General features: G+C 42.9%; 1 protein-coding gene across 2 annotated transcripts in view; it reads left to right on the plus strand.

Annotated features, from left to right (window-relative positions):
• Positions 1-12,381: 12,381 nt before the first annotated feature.
• Positions 12,382-16,324, plus strand: part of capzb (capping actin protein of muscle Z-line subunit beta) — a 102,719-nt gene continuing 98,776 nt past the window's right edge. The window contains exon 1 of one of the 2 annotated variants that reach the window (XM_078558062.1): positions 12,382-12,920. In XM_078558062.1, the coding sequence (XP_078414188.1) occupies positions 12,918-12,920 (3 nt within the window). In that variant the 5' untranslated portion in view covers positions 12,382-12,917. The remainder of the gene's footprint in view (positions 12,921-16,324) is intronic. The other variant, XM_078558061.1, reaches the window with a different exon arrangement.

The raw sequence follows: 16,324 nt of genomic DNA on the forward strand, positions 1-16,324 counted from the left end.
GTGTTTACCACGTGATCGGGAGGGACCCAGAGGCGGAGCAGCAAGAAGAGGCCAGAGAAGTCAGCAATGCACTTACAAACTTCATCCATTAACAACCCACACAAACCCATCAACAATCCTATAGATGCATCAGTGAGCTTCCAAATTCCATCAATAGCCCTGCCAAATAATCCACAACACTACAAACTCCCACACCAGCTTCCAAAATATCCATCAGTGCCTCTGAATAATAGAAGGCTTGCGGCACAGAAGGAGGCCTTCAGCCCATTGAGCCTGTGCCATAATTGTAATTGCAAAAGTCCCAATCCCCTGCCCTTTCCCCATAGCCCTGCAAATTTCTTCTGTTCAGATGCTTGTCAAATTCCCTTTGGAAAGCGATGATTGACTCTTCTGATAAAAGCAAAATACTGTGGATGCTGGAAATCTGAAACAAAAATAAAAATTGCTGGAAAAGCTCAGCAGGTCTTACAGCATCTGTGGAGAGAAAGACAGAGTTAACTTTTCGAGTCCGTATGACTCTTCTTCAGAACTAAAGAGAAGTGGAAATGTGAAACATATACTGTTTAAAGGGGGTGGGACAGGTGAAGCTGGATAGAAGGCCAGCAATAGGTGGAGGCAAAGGAGAGATTGCAAAATATGTCATAAACAAAAGGTCAAAGGGGTGTTGATGGTGGTGATACTGGCTAAAGGAGGTGCTGCTGGTGACATTAAGAGTAGAAAGCAGGATGAGCAAGTGACAGATGGTCCTGGGGGAAGGAGATGGTGTGGGAAAAAGATCAAAATGGGCTAAAAGGTGGGGATAAAACAATGAATGGAAATAAATTTTAAAAATAATAATAGAAATAGATGAGAAAAAATGTATAAAAATTAAAAAATAAGTATTGAAAAAAGGGGATCAAAAAGGGGTGAGGTTGGAGGAGAGAGTTCATGATCTAAAGTTGTTGAACTCAATGTTCAGTCCGGAAGGCTGTAAAGTGCCTAATCGGAAGATGAGGTGCTGTTCCTCCAGTTTGCTTTGAGCTTCACTGGAACATTGCAGCAAGCCAAGGACGGACATGTAGGCATGAGAGCAGGGTGGTGTGTTGAAATGGCAAGCGACAGGAAGGCCCGGGTCATGCTTGTGGACAGACCGAAGGTGTTCCGCAAAGCGGTTACCCAGTCTGCACTTGGTCTCTCCAATGTAGAGGAGGCCGCATTGGGAGCAGCAAATGCAGTAGACCAAATTGAGGGAAGTGCAAGTGAAGTGCTGCTTCACTTGAAAGGAGTGTTTAGGCCCTTGGACGGTGAGGAGGGGGGAAGTAAAGGGGCAGGTGTTGCACCTTCTGCAATTGCATGGGAAGGTGCCATGGGATGGGGTTGAGGTGTAGGGGGTGATGGAGGAGTGGACCAGGGTGTCCCGGAGGGAACAGTCCCTACGGAATGCTGACGGGGGGGGTGAAGGGAAGATGTGTTTGGTGGTGCCATCATGCTGGAGTTGGTGGAAATGGTGGAGGATGATCCTTTGAATGTGGAAGCTGGTGGGGTGAAAAGTGAGGACAAGGGGGACCCTATCATGGTTCTGGGAGGGAGAGGAAGGTGTGAGGGCATAGGCATGGGAGATGGGTCAGACATGGTTGAGGGCCCTGTCAACCACCGTGGGTGGGATACCTTGATTAAGGAAGAAGGAAGACATGTCAGAAGCACTGTTTTGGAAAGTGGCATCATCATAACAGATGCGACGGAGGCGAAGGAACTGAGAGAATGGGATGGAGTCCATACAGGAAGCAGGGTGTGGGGAGCTGTAGTCGAGGTAGCTGTGGGAGTCGGTGGGCTTGTAATGAATATTGGTGGACAGTCTATCACCAGAAATTGAGACGAGAGGTCAAGGAAGGGAAGGGAAGTGTCAGTGATGGACCACGTGAAAATGATAGAGGGGTGGAAATTGGAAGCAAAATTAATAAATTTTTCCAGGTCCAGATGAGAGCATGAAGTGACACCGAAACAGTCATCGATGTACAGGAGAAAGAGTTGTGGGAGGGGGCCTGAGTAGGACTAGAACAAGGAATATTCCCCATACCCCATTAAGAGTCAGGTATAACTGGGGCCCATGCAGGTACCCATAGCCACAACTTTTGACTCTTCCTCCACCACCCTCTCAGGCTGGCATTCCTAATCATTTAAATAAAAGCAAAATGCTGCGGAAGCTGGAAATCTGAAATAAAAACAAAGTACTGGAAAAACTCGGCAGGTTTGGCAGTATTAGCGGAGAGAGAAACAGATTCAATGTTTCCAGTGAAAAATGACTCCAGACTGGAGAATGATCCTGGAGAAGAGTCATATGTTAACTCTGTTTCTCTCTCCACAGATGATGCCAGACCTACTGAGTTTTTCCAGCACCTTCTGTTTTTACTCCTAATCACTTGCTGCATAAAAAAGAGCTTTTCCTCATGTTGGTTTTGCTTCTTTTGCCAATTACCTTGTTCCCCAGTTCTCTACCCTTCCTTCAATGGGAACAATTTCTCTCTCTCTCTACTCTGTTAGACCCTTCATGATTTTGAAACTCTCTTCCAAATTTTCTCTCAACCTTCACTTCCCTAAAGTGATAAACTTCAGCTTCTCCAATCTATCCACATATCTGATGTTCCTCATCCCCAGAGCCATTTTTGTACTTTTCTGCACGCACTCTAAAGCCTTCACATCCTTCTAAAATGTGGTGCCCAGAATTGGACACGATAATCCAGTTGAGGCCGAACTAGTGTCTCCTAAAGAATTATTATAACCTTCCTGGTTTTGTGCTCCCTCTATTCATAAAAACCCAGGATACCCTATGTCTTGCTGACTACTTTCTCAATTTACCCTGCCACATTCAATAATTTTTCATATACCCTCATGTTTCACTGTTCCCACGACCCTTTTAATTTATATTGCCTCTCCTATCAAGAAAAGCAGTGGTCACAGACATGAGACCTGGGGAACCCCACTGCATACTTTCTCTCAATCCAAAAAAGTAAACATTAAACAAAAAATTTGCCGCTACTTTTTGCTTCCTGTCAATCATCCGATAGGCTTCAACTTTGCTGATAAGGCTATTATATGGCACTTTATCAAACACCTTTTGGAAGGCTCTAGAAACCACATCACCTACCCCCTTCTGTTACCTCATCAAAAAACTCAATCAAGTTAGTTAAACATAATTTGACTTTAACAAATCCATGCTGGCTTTCCTTAATTAAACCAGACTTGTGGAAGAGAGTTCCAGATTTCCAATACCATGAGTATGTTCTGATTATACTCCTGAATGACCTAGATCTAATTTTAAGATGCTCTCTTGTTCTTGATCCTCTACCAGAGGAAAGTTTCTCTGTATCTACCCTTTTGAATCCCTTTATCATTTAAAGCACCTAGATTAGCTCATCCCCCAACAATATGAAGTGAAGGGAATACAAGTTTATGTGGCATGCCCTCATTATTTAACCCTTTAACCCCTGGTATCACGCCGGCGAAACTATACCCCTTCACAGGACAATATATCTTTCCTGAGGTTTACTGCCCAAAATTGAACATAATACTTCAGATGGGGCTGACTAAAGCTCTGCACAATTTAATCATTATTTCCTCACTTCTGCATCCCAACAATCCACAGATAAAAACCAACATTCCTGAACATTTTTGATTACATTGCACTAAAGTCAAGTCAGCAATCCAACATTAACAGGCAACAGTTTTGAAAATCCATCAATAATTCTGAAACTCCATTAGTAACCAAGTATTAATAATACTGCAAAATCTCAACTAACATGTCGGTGCAGTAGTGAGGGAAGTGCTAAAGTGTTGGCGATACCATTTTTGGATAAAACATTAAACAAAGGCCCTGCTGATTGCCTGTTTTGGTGGACATGAAAGATTCTATCACACGGTTTGAAAAAGAGCAACAAAAATTCTACATGTTCCTCAAGGATCTGCATCTCAGCTTTTCACTATTTATTTTAATGGTTTGGATAAAATAATAAAGAATTGTATATCCAAGTATTCAGATGGTATTATGTAAGGAAACACAGTAAGTTGCATGGATGGGAGCAGGAAGATGCAAAGGGACATGGACAGACTAAGAATGGGCCAAACTAATGACGAGTGGAGTTCAATGTGGAGAAATGTGAAGCCGCTTTGGACCTGAGAAAGATAAATCAGAATATTATCTTAATGTTGAGAGATTAGGAGCTGTGTAGGAGCAAGTAGGATGAGGTGCCTGTGTACACAAATTGCTAAAAGATTGTTCACAGGTGCAATAAGTAATCAACAAGGCTAATGGAATGTTAGCCTTTATCTTTTCTTATCTTCATAACTTCCTCTAACCCTACAACTCACCGAGATATCTGTGGTCCTCCAATTCTAGCCTCTTGCACATCCCTGATTTTAATTACTCCACCACTGCTGTCCATGTCTTCAGCTGCCAAGACTCTACGTTCTGGAATTCTCTCCCTGATCTTCTCTGGTTCTCTACCTCTCTTTCCTTCTTTAAGGTGCTCTTTAAAGCCCACCTCTTCGACTAAGCTTTTGAACATCTGCTCTAATATCTCCTTATGTGGGTTGATGTCAAATTTTGTTAGGCAACACTGCTATGAAGTACCTTGGGAAACTTTATGGCATTAAAAGTGCTATATAAATGCAAGCTGTCGTTCAAGGGACTGGAATTCAAAAGTCATCAAAAATGACTAAGGGGTTCACAAGGACATGTGCTGAAAAACTATTTCCTCTGGTGGGAGAATCCAGAACAAAAAGGCATAATCTTACAATTAGTGCCTGGCCATTGAGGAGTGAAATCTGGATCCACCTTTACAGCACTGGGGAGTGGAAATCTGGAATGATGCCCCAAAAGGCTGAGGATGCTAGGTCAATTGAAATATATGTTACCTATGCAAAATAAGGGATATCAAACAAAGATTGGGTAAAAGAAGTTGGGTGCAGATCAGCTGCAATCTAAATGAATGACAAAACATCTTGAGGGGCTGAAAGGTTGAGCCCTGTTCTTATATTCCTAGTTTCCCAATGTTCTTACCTTCCAGTAGCATGGCCAACATTTGCCTAATAACCAATACTACTAAAAAAGACTAACTGATCATTAACTTATTGCTGTTTGTGAAACTATGTTATGCATAAGTTAATTGCCACATTTGCCTCCAAAACACAATTGACTATACAGCGAAAGAAATCCATTGACTCAGGGGCTCCTTACTTTCCAATTTCCAAGTTTCTATGCTTCCCTCCAGCTCCTCATTCCCATACACATGCTCTGACTGCAGAATCCAAATTCAGCTCAGAGGTGTCATAGTTCTGGGTAAAAATATCAAGTACAAGCCCAAACTTTTAAAAGAGGCTAAGGGCTTCAAGTAAAGATGCTCATTTAAGCATTAAAAGGCATAACATTCATTGTGCACATTTTATCATGTTAGTATAAATCTATATAATTTCTGAAGACTATTTTATTTAAGTTCTTAAATTGAGCTGTAGGAATTTTACCTCTTGGGGAAAAAAATGTCCAGTCAAAATTTTTCAAATGGAAGCAATTTGAGTGATTTGCGGGAATCCAGTTGTCAGAGTACATGATCAGAGTGGCACATTTATACAGGCAAAAGCCATTGTAAAAGAATATAGGAAATGACACAAAAAGTGTGACAAAAGCATGACAACAAGGAATCAACTTCTGCAGACAGGAAACACAAAGTACTCTCCGGAATCATTCTCCAGTTCATATTCAACTCATAACGTTAACTCTGTTTCTCTCTACACAGATGCTGCCAAACCTGCTGAGTGCAACAGTTTTTATTTCATATATCCAGCATCTGTAGTATTTTTCTTTTATATTGAAATAACTGAACCATCTGAAATATTAACAAATGTAGACTGACAAACAGTTGAATAGATTGACTGGAGTTCTATGAGTATTTCCTTATGTACCTTTATAATGGAGGTAGACAGGAGGAGAATGGCACCCCATCCACCACATTAAACATTAACTCCCTCTACCACCAACACTCAGTGGTAGCAGTGTGCACCATCTACAAGGTGCATTGCAGCAACTCACCAAGGCAGTACGTTCCAAACCCGTAACTTCTGCAACCAAAAAAGACAAGGGCAACAGATGTATGGGAACACCATCCTCTACAAGTTCCCCTTCAAGCCACACACCATCCTGACTTGGAAATATATCGCCGTTCCTTCACTGTCGCTGGGTTAAAGTTTTGGAACTCCCTTCCTAAGAGCACCATGGGTGTACCTATATCACATGGATTGCAGCAGTTCAAGAAGGCAGCTCACCACCAGCTTCTGAAGGGCAATTAGGGATGGGCAATAAATGCTGGCCAGGCCAGTGATGCCCACATGCCATGAAAGAATTTTAAAAATTAACATAATTTCTCTGTTTGCTGAACCATCAAAAATAAAAAATACTTGATGGGGACTGGTAATAATTAGTCCAGAATACCCCACTTTCCCAAATGTGTGAGCTGCTGTATTCACAGTTTTGCTTGTTAACCGAGAAGGAACAGCCGTAGCACGGAAGAAATCACACCACGTAAATCAAAGTGCAAGCTGTTCATAACTTTAGCTCTGACTGGATATCTGAACTCTGAGTGTCCTGCAAATGTGTACTACATAGGTACAACATCACACCATGAAATTCAAAAACAGAAGGCCATTTCATCTAAAACTCATGTCCCTTGTAACTGCATTATGATTTTTTTTTTATTTATTCAGGGGATGTGAGCTTCGCTGGCTGGGCCAGCATTTATTGTAGGTACACACACAGTGCTGTTTGGAAGGGAGTTCCAGGAATTTGACCCAGCGTCAGTGAAAGAACAGCGATATATTTCCAAGTCAGATGGTGAATGACTTGGAGGGGAACTTCCAGGTGGTGGTGTTCCCATCTATCTGCTGCCCTTGTCCTTCTAGATGGTAGAGGTCGTGGGTTTGGAAGGTGCTGTCTAAGGAGCCTTGGTGAATTCCTGCAGTGCAACTTATAGATGGTACACACTGCTGCTACTGTGCAACAGTGGTGGAAGGAGTGAATGTTTGTGGTGCCAATCAAGCGGGCTGCTTTGTCCTGGGAGTGCCAAGCCTCTTGAGTGTTGTGGGAGCCGCACACGTCCAGGGAAGCGGGGAGTATTCCATCACACTCCTGACTTGTGCCTGGTAGATGGTGGACAGGCTTTTGAGAGTCAGGAGATGAGTTACTCACTGCAGAATTCCTAGCCTTTGACCTGCTCTTGTAGCCACAGTATTTATATGGCTAGTCCAATTCAGTTTCTGGTCAGTGGTAACCCCCAGGATGTTGATAGTGGAGGATTCAGTATCTGAGGAGTTGTGAGTGGTATTGAAAATTGTGCAATCATCAGCGAACATACCCACTTCTGACCATATGATAGAAGGAAGGCCATTGATGAAGCAGCTGGAGATTGTTGGGCCTAGGACACTCCCCTGAGGAACTCCTGCAATGATATCCTGGAGCTGAGATGATTAACTTCCAACAACCACAACCATCTTCCTTTGCTCTAGGTATGACTCCAACCAGTGGAGAGTTTTCCCCCAATCCCTGTTGACTGCAGTTTTGCTCGGGCTCCATGATGCCACACTGGCTCAAACGTGGCCTTGATGTCAAGGGCAGTCACTCTCACCTCACCTTGGGAGTTCAGCTCTTATGTCCATGTTTGAACCAAGACTGTAATGAGGCCAGGAGCTGAGTGCCCTTGGCGGAACCCAAACTGGGTGTTAGTGAGCAGGTTATTGCTAAGCAAACGCCACTTGAAAGCACTATTGATGACCCCTTCCATTACTTTACTGATGACCGAGAGTATACTGATGGGGCAGTGATTGGCCGGGTTGGATTTGTCCTGCTTTTTGTGTACAGGACATCCCTGGGCAATTTTCCACATAGCCAGGTAGATGCCAGTGTTGTAGCTGTAATGGAACAGCTTGGCTAGGGGTGCAGCAAGTTCTGGAGCACAAGTCTTCAGTACTATTGCTGGAATATTGTCAGAGCCCATAGTATTTGCACTATCAAGTGCCTTCAGCCAATTCTTGATATCACATGGAGTGAATTGAATTGGCTGAAGACTGGTATCCGTGATGCTGGAGACCTCTGAAGGAGACCGATTTGGATCATCCATTCAGCACTTCTGGCTAAAGATTGGAGCAAATGCTTTATCCTTATCTTTTACTCTGTTGTGCTGGGCTCCCCCATCAGTGAGGATGGGGATATTTGTGGAGCCTCCTCCTCCAGTGAATTGTTTAATTGTCCACCACCATTTACGACTGGATGTAGCAGGACTGCAGAGCTTAGATCTAATCTGTTGGTTGTGGGATTGCTTAGCTCTGTCTAGCACTTGCTGCTTATGCTTTTTGGCACGCAAGTAGTCCTGTTTTGTAGCTTCATGAGGTTGACACCTCATTTTTAGTTATGCCTGATGCTGCTCCTGGCATACCCTCCTGCACTTTTTATTGAACCAGAATAGATTCCCTGGCTTGATGGTAATGGTAGAGTGGGGGATAGGCCAGGCCATGAGGTTACAGATTGTGTTTGAGTACAATTCTGCTGCTGCTGATGGCCCACAGCTCCTCATGGATGCCCAGTCTTAAGTCGTTAGATCTGTTCGAAATCTATCTGATTTAGCATGGTGATAGTGCCACACAACATGATGGAAGGTATCCTCAATGTGAAGAAGGGACTTCAATCCTACTGATACTGTCATGGACTGATGCATCTGTGGCAGAAATACTAATACACTCTAAAAACAACAAAACAATCAGTGAGAACACTCTAGAGTGGAAAACCTAGCAATCAGCCAGGGTATGTAGAGAGAAAAGGCAGGTTAACATCTCAGGCAGAACCCTCCATGAGAACTGAAAGAAAAACTAGCATTATAGAATCAGTAACCAAAGACAAAATGGTCAGGGTATGACTACCAAACTTTAAGCATTTCCCCCGTAGCTATATATCTGTCATATATAGTCAATACAACTAGGTGCATCAGTTTTCAGTTCTTGAATTACAAGAAACTTGAATCTCCAACTGTCTGTGGACAAGCCAAGGACTGCCACTTAGCAAGTTCCAGCAGTGAGCCTGCCCTGATCACATTTGCCTTAGCAGGCTCTTTGCTGGAACTTGCCAGCTGGATGGCCTGCTGGTCCACATTTGAAGAGAATTGAATTCGTTCAAACCTTTCACACTGCCATGGCCTACATGACAGCAGCCTGGTGCAAAGGAACTAACAAATAATTGATTTAAAAGCAAAATATTGCGGATGTTTGAAATCGGAAATAAAAACAGAAAGTTTGGAAAAACCCAGCGTGTCTGGCAGCATCTGTGGAGAAACAGAGTTAACGCTTTAAATCCAATATGACCCTTCTTTGGGACTCAAGTAATTGATTTAACTGTCAGGACAGAAAGATCATGTCAGCAAGTTCCAGCATTGAGCCCATCTTGACCAAAACTAATGAGCTCAGATTGGGGGTACAACACACCTAATATTATTGGGAAGTAGTTGATCCCAATGCTTACCAGAGAATAAATTATAAATGAAATTAGAAATTCCACAAACAGAGGGGATTGAATTAGGCAGGATGTAGAAACAAGAGAGTTCTGCCATTCTATAAAGACTAGTAAATTATGGTTCAATGGGGGTGCAACACCCTTACATGTTGAGATCATTGTGAATGTCATCACCCATTGGAAATTTGCTTATCTCTCATGTTTGCATCACTTCCACGAAAAGGCTCAGTTGTAAAAGGCTGACTGTCCATAAACTTATGTGTGTCATATCTTAGTGTTGAATGGAGTGTTTTGATTTTTCTTGTGTAATGCTGCTGACAGAAGAGTCTGCTAGCTGCTTTGCAGTAATTAACGGCAGACAACTTTTTCTCCACTTTTGTTTAACTGCGCCTTTGCTAGAGTTCTATGGGCACTCCCTTATGTATTCTTATAATGGAGGCAGCAGAAGTAGAATGAAAAGGAAATGAGAGAGGCATGCATGATAAGGTGGCACAAAAGAGAATTCCAGCTAAGAAGTACCTTTTCATCAGAGCTTACAGATCATGTTGCTCCTTTCAAATATATCAAAAGGGATCTTCTTAAAGAGGCTGTGGTTCAGTAAGGTGGTCTTTCCATAACCCTGGGGTTGATTTTCAGATTGATGCCTAAGGCTGATGTTATGGATTGGTTGCTTGATATAAAAACCACCAGCTTGTTTTTCAAGTGTTAAAGATAAATAGGTAAAGAGATGGCCATTATACTGATGAGCACCTTTATAGTTAATGGTGACTCAACACCTCACCCTTTTCCCTTCTATTATTTGCCACTTAAAGGATCTGAATTCTCCTTTCATTTGCCTCCAACTGTAACCTCCAAGTACATTGAAACACAAAACCCAATCAACATACTTCTGAAAACTAAACTTGATACACCAAATGTTCTTACTGTGCACATTTATATTTACAAGTGCTTCCAGTTTCCTCATGCCTCTCTGTGCTATTCTTAAATCTATCCTATGACTCCTGTTAGGGAGTGTGAGTGTGTAAATGTTGAGTGAGGACTGGATCAGGATGGGGATCCTTGTGATACCCCGCACCATCTCACTCATTTGGAGTAGGACTCAAACATTTTGGTTTAAAAACATAACATCACTCCAAAAATAAACCCTACTTTGTGTGCTTAAGTGGATTTGTAATCTGTCTTGCTCTTGATAATAAATCAATCAGCACTTCACCTGTACCTGTCTGAATTTAACTCACTTATACTAAAGAAAACACTCCTATTTGGAAGCTAGAATGAAGCCAATATACCAAAATAAATGCAGGTTCTAGAATCATGCAGTACGAATATCCAAAGCTTAAAACATAATTTATTCAGTGGTGACTTAAAGTGATTGCATGAGCCCCACGGATGTTATGGGTGAATGGAACTGTGTTGCATAGTCAAACAAACCAGAAGCTGCCAAATTTGATTCCTGGTCAGTGCTGAATTAGCTTTCTCAATCATCAGGGTCTTACAATTAGTTCCAGTGTCCCAGAGAAGAACCTTGTCCATTAAAAGCATATTTTGCAAGTTGGGGAAATATAAAGTTCCCTGGTCTCAGTTACAGAGATTGCAGTTTGATTGGATAGGGCTGTTATGTTGCTGTAGAATCGGTGGAAATCTGAAGGGAGAAAATCTATAGATAGTTGTAGGACAGATAAGCATCAATTTGGTTGGTGTCAACAGATTCAAGGACAGTGGAGAGGGAAGGGTAGAGATGGGGCAGTTGTTGCAATGATAGAGGTGTTCAATGTGTACAGTACAGCGCCAAGTGTGTATGATGGCATAGGGAACCTGTTTACAGTGCAACAGGGAATGTGTGTGTAATGGAACAGGAAGGATATTTACAGTGCAACAGGAAGTGTGTGTGGTGGAATAGGGAGGATATTTACAGTGTGACAGGGACAATATGGTGGAATAGGGAGGATATTTACAGTGTGACAGGGACAATATGGTGGAATAGGGAGGATATTACAGTGTGACGGGGACTATATGGTAGAATAGGGAGGATATTTACACTGTGACAGGGACAATACGGTGGATTAGGGCAAATATTTACAGTGTGACAGGGAGAATTTGGTGGAACAGGGAGGATATTTACAGTGCAACAGAGCAAATATGGTGGAATAGGGAGGATATTTACAGTGCAATAGGGAGTGTATGGTGGCATAGGGAGGATATTTACAGTGCATCAGAGTATGTGTGTGTGGTGGAATAGGGAGGATATTTACACTACAATCGGGAGTGTATGGTGGAATAAGGAGGATATTTACACTGCAGGAGGGTGTGTATAGTGGAATAGGGAGGATATTTACAGTGCAACAGGTTGTGTGTGGTGGAATAGGGAGGATACTTGCAGTGCAGTGAGGAGTGTATGGTGAGATAGGGAGGATATTTACAGTGCAACAGAGAGCCTATGGTGGAATACGGAGGATATTTACAGTGCAGTAGGGAGTTTGGTGGAATAGGAAAGATATTTATAATGCAGCGGGGAGTTTGTTTGGTGGAATAGGGATTATATTTACACTGAGGCAGGGAGTATATGGTGGAATAGGGAGGATATTTTAGTGCAAAAAGGAGTGTATTGTGCAATAGGGAGGATAGTTACAGTGCGACAGGGAGAATGTGGTAGAATAGGGAGGATATTTACAGTGCGACAGGGAGAATATGGTGGAATAGGGAGGATATTTACAGTGCGATAGAGAGAATATGGTAGAATGGGGATAGTTACAGTGCAACAGGGAGAATATGGTAGAATAGGGAGGATATTTACAGTGTGACAGGGAGTATATGGTGGAATAGGGAGGACATTTACAGTGCAACAGGGAGAATACAGTGGAATAGGGAGGATACTTACAGTGCAGCATGGAGTGTATGGTGAAAAAGGGAGGATATTTACAGTGCAGTAGGGAGTGTGGTGGAAGAGGGAGGATATTTACAGTGTAGCAGGGCGTGTATGGTGGAATAGGGAGGATATTTACAGTGTAGCAGGGAGTGTATGGTGACATAGGGAGGGTGTTTACAGTGCAGTCGGGAGTATATGGTGGGATAAGGAGGATATTTACAGTGCAGTAGGGAGTGTATGGTGGAGTTGGGAGGATATTTACAGTGCAGTCGGGAGTGTATACTGGAATCGGGAGGATATTTACAGTACAGCCGGGAGTGTATGGTGGAATAGGGAGGATATTTACAGTGCAGTAAGGAGTGTATCTGCTGTACAGCCACTTCCGCATTGCTTTCCCCATACTTGGGCAAGCTGGAGTCTCGGCCGGTGATTGGCTGAGCGCAGGGTTGTCTGCGTGACCCGGATGATCACTCGGGCCCGAGGAAGGAACCGTCCGCGAGACAGCAGCCGCCAACCGTTACCGCCGCCATGGTGAGTACTGGCCCGGGGCGGAAACAGCCTCTCCATTCACCACAGAGAAAGCAGTTTCTTCGGCTGTCTTATACCCGGGACATCGTTTGTACTAGAAACCGCCTCCTGGCTGTGTGAAGAAGAGCGGAAACCGGGGTGGGAGAACTGGCCGGCCCGGCCTGGTCTCCATGCCGCCGTTCTCCTCTCCTCCGGACCCCTCCCGGTAACGGTTCCTGAGCCTGGCCGCAGTTGAGAGACGCTCGTAAATGCCGTGGAACTGCCATAAACCCTCCGACTCCTTCTCCCTCTCCACATTGCGCCTCCCTGTAAAAGTGGAGGTAAACTTCCTGCCAAATACTGTTCCTCATTCACACCATATCTGAGTGAGGAGTATGTGAGCTGTGACTGCCTTTGGTCTCTGGGACTGTCACAATCTCAATCTGCCAGAAGCCTAGTTTTGATTGTCTGTTCAAGTATTTTGTCGCAAGTATATGGTTTGGCAGTGTGATCTTCTAACCATTCAGTGGAAGCTCACTTAAAGGCAGTTGGGTTTCTTTCTGATGTCAGGTTATTGTGTTCTCAAAGTTTCCAATTGTGCATCTTAAAGGAAATGTGGCTCAACATAGGACAACGCTTTTCAGCATCCTTTCAGGGGAATTGTAAGCTACTAGATGGGGTTTAGGCAGTTGACACTCTACAATGGTGAAACTTGAGTAGTTAATGAAATGATTATCTAAACCCATTAGTTTACAACCTGTGGACAATCAGATTTTTGCTGCATGTTGTTCACAATAAGACGCACTGTTTTGGGGGTTTATAAGCCTGGCTAAACCAGTGGACTCTGTGATATTTGTTATTGTTGAATGAATGACATTAAAACTCTCAAACTATCAATGTTTACACCCTTGCATATAGGATGATTGGTCAGAGAGTTAGATGTGTATATCTTCTGACCGCTTAAATGTTTGCACTTTGCTTATCTGTATATATTAAAAAGTATCTTAGCCTCCATCACCCCTCCTTCATTTCTGTCTTTGGCACATCAGAGACACTTGACTGTGCAAATGAGGAAGTTATCTGGATGACAGATCGGGTTCATGTTTCTTGGATTTAGATTTACCAATGCGTACCTTTATAATGTGGGTGGTTCTTTTTGCAGGATCTGTTTTCTGAAATGTTTGAATGGCTTGCATTGGGAAAAATCGCATTTTTGTTCACCTACTTTCATCAATTAAATTTTCAAGATGTCATTTTGCGTCTGCAATTCCTGGTCTCAAAAAGATCCTTTTGTTAATCAAATGACTGTGGCTGCTGGTTTATAATTGCTGATGAGTCTTTTTGTCAGGAAGTGGATGAAGTCGTAGTATCCAGGGCATAGCTCAAACTAAGCTATGGCAGCGTTTTCATCTTTGCACGACTTGAATGCATGTCAGATTATTTGATAACAGACTCCCATTCCACGTCTACCGAGATATTTGCCATGCTCAAGTTCTTATTACTTGATGGTTCTAAATTAAAGGATTGCTGCAACCTTTGAGTTCAAATAGTCCCTTGCTTTTTTTTAAAACACCTTTGTATAGGTTGATTGAAGCTTCTACTGTTCTTGTGATGCTCTTAATATTTCAGTTATTAACAGAATTTCAGTAAAATGTAATGGGTTGTGAATTTTTATAATGTTTGCAGTTGAATTACGAAAGACAGAGCAGTGAGAATACAGATTTTGTTTTCAATAAACTTGGATTGCATTGGAAGAGTTTTGTAGATTATGACACTTGGTTGAAGTACTGTTGGTTGTAAATCTCAATTTGTGGTGGGAGCAGTTTTGCATGCTGAATGGTGACTCACAGCATTGAAGTCTAGTGTTTCCTCTATTGTAAGTAAGCCTTGTGGCAACACCTCTTCAAGATCAGCTTATTGATCTTGTAGCATGTGAGCGATACTTCTTGGTGCTTTTTCATCACCTGATTGTTAATCTTCCTCTATCAAATGCTATGTATGGGTGAGCAGCTTGCTTTTTGGCCTTATAAAGCACTACCCTAAACCCCTTCGCCAGGTGTGTGTGTGGGGCCAGGAATTACTCTCACTCTAGTTGACTCAACCCTTGCTGTACAGAACCAGGGATGTTGCATCTCTTGTAGACTAAAATCAGTAACTTGGAAGATGGGGGAAGAACAGATTGGAAGAGGAACTTGCATTTGAAAGTACCTTGCATGATTGGATGTCCCAAAGTGCTTTACGGCCATTGAAGAACTTTTGAAGAGCAGTAATTGTTACAATGCAGGAAATATGACAACCAACATGCATGCAGGCCCCACAAATAGCAGTGTGATAATGACTAGATAATGTGTTACCTGTTTAAGTGATGATTTGGCCTCGGCACCAAGTGAACTCCCTGCTTTTTGAAAATGTTGCATGGGATCTTTTACATCCACGTGAGAGAGTAAATATGGGCTTATTGGAAAATTGTGTGCAATTCTGGTCGCCACATTACAAGAAGGATATGGAGGTGTTGGAGAGAGTGCAAAGGAGGTTTACCAGGATGCTGCCTGGTCTGGAGGTTATTAGCTATGAGGAGAGGTTGGAGAAACTCGGATTGTTCTCACTAGAGCGATGGAGATTGAGGGGCGACTTGATAGAAGTTTACAAAATTATGAGTGGCATGGACAGAGTAGATAGTCAGAAGCTTTTTCTCAGGGTGGAAGAGTCAATTACTAGGGGACATAGATTTAAGGTGAGAGGAGAAAACTATAGAGGAGATGTGCGGGGCAAGTTTTTTATGCAGAGGGTGGTGAGTGTCTGGAATTTGCTGCCAGAGGAGGTGGTGGAAGCAGGTACGATAGTGGTGTTTAAGAGGCGGCTTGACAAATACATGAATAGGATGGGAATAGAGGGATACGGACCCCGGAAGTGCAAAATGTTTTAGTTGACGGGCAATATGATCGGCGCAGGCTTGGAGGGCTGAAGGGCCTGTACTTTTCTTTGTTCTTTGTTCTTATGTGTTTAACATCTCATCTGAAACTGCCTGACAGTGCAGCACTGCCTCAGTATTGCACTAGAGTGTCAGCCTAGATTGTGTTGTCAAATCTTTGGAAAGGGACTTGGACCCACAGCCTTCTGACTCGGACATGAGTATTGTCACATGTGACTCTAGTCCTGTTTGTTTCTATGGTTTTTTTGAAAAGAATAGGATGCATACCCTTTTTAAGGGTACATGGTCTTCCTGCCCTCGGATTTCTCCTTGGTTTGTTCTCCCTAGCGCGCTCATTTTCTGTGTGGCGAGTAATATTTGTGGTTTGGATGAGAGACTGTTCCATATTTTTGTTGTGTGAGAGGTTGCAGTTCATCTTTCACCATTAAGAGGCTGCTCTGCAACTTGTGGCTTCACATCAGTCCCACACTCGTGATATTTGACCACTTGGTGTGCA

Source organism: Cetorhinus maximus, chromosome 15 (assembly GCF_964194155.1).
Source record: "Cetorhinus maximus chromosome 15, sCetMax3.hap1.1, whole genome shotgun sequence".
Taxonomy (NCBI): Eukaryota; Metazoa; Chordata; class Chondrichthyes; order Lamniformes; family Cetorhinidae; genus Cetorhinus; species Cetorhinus maximus.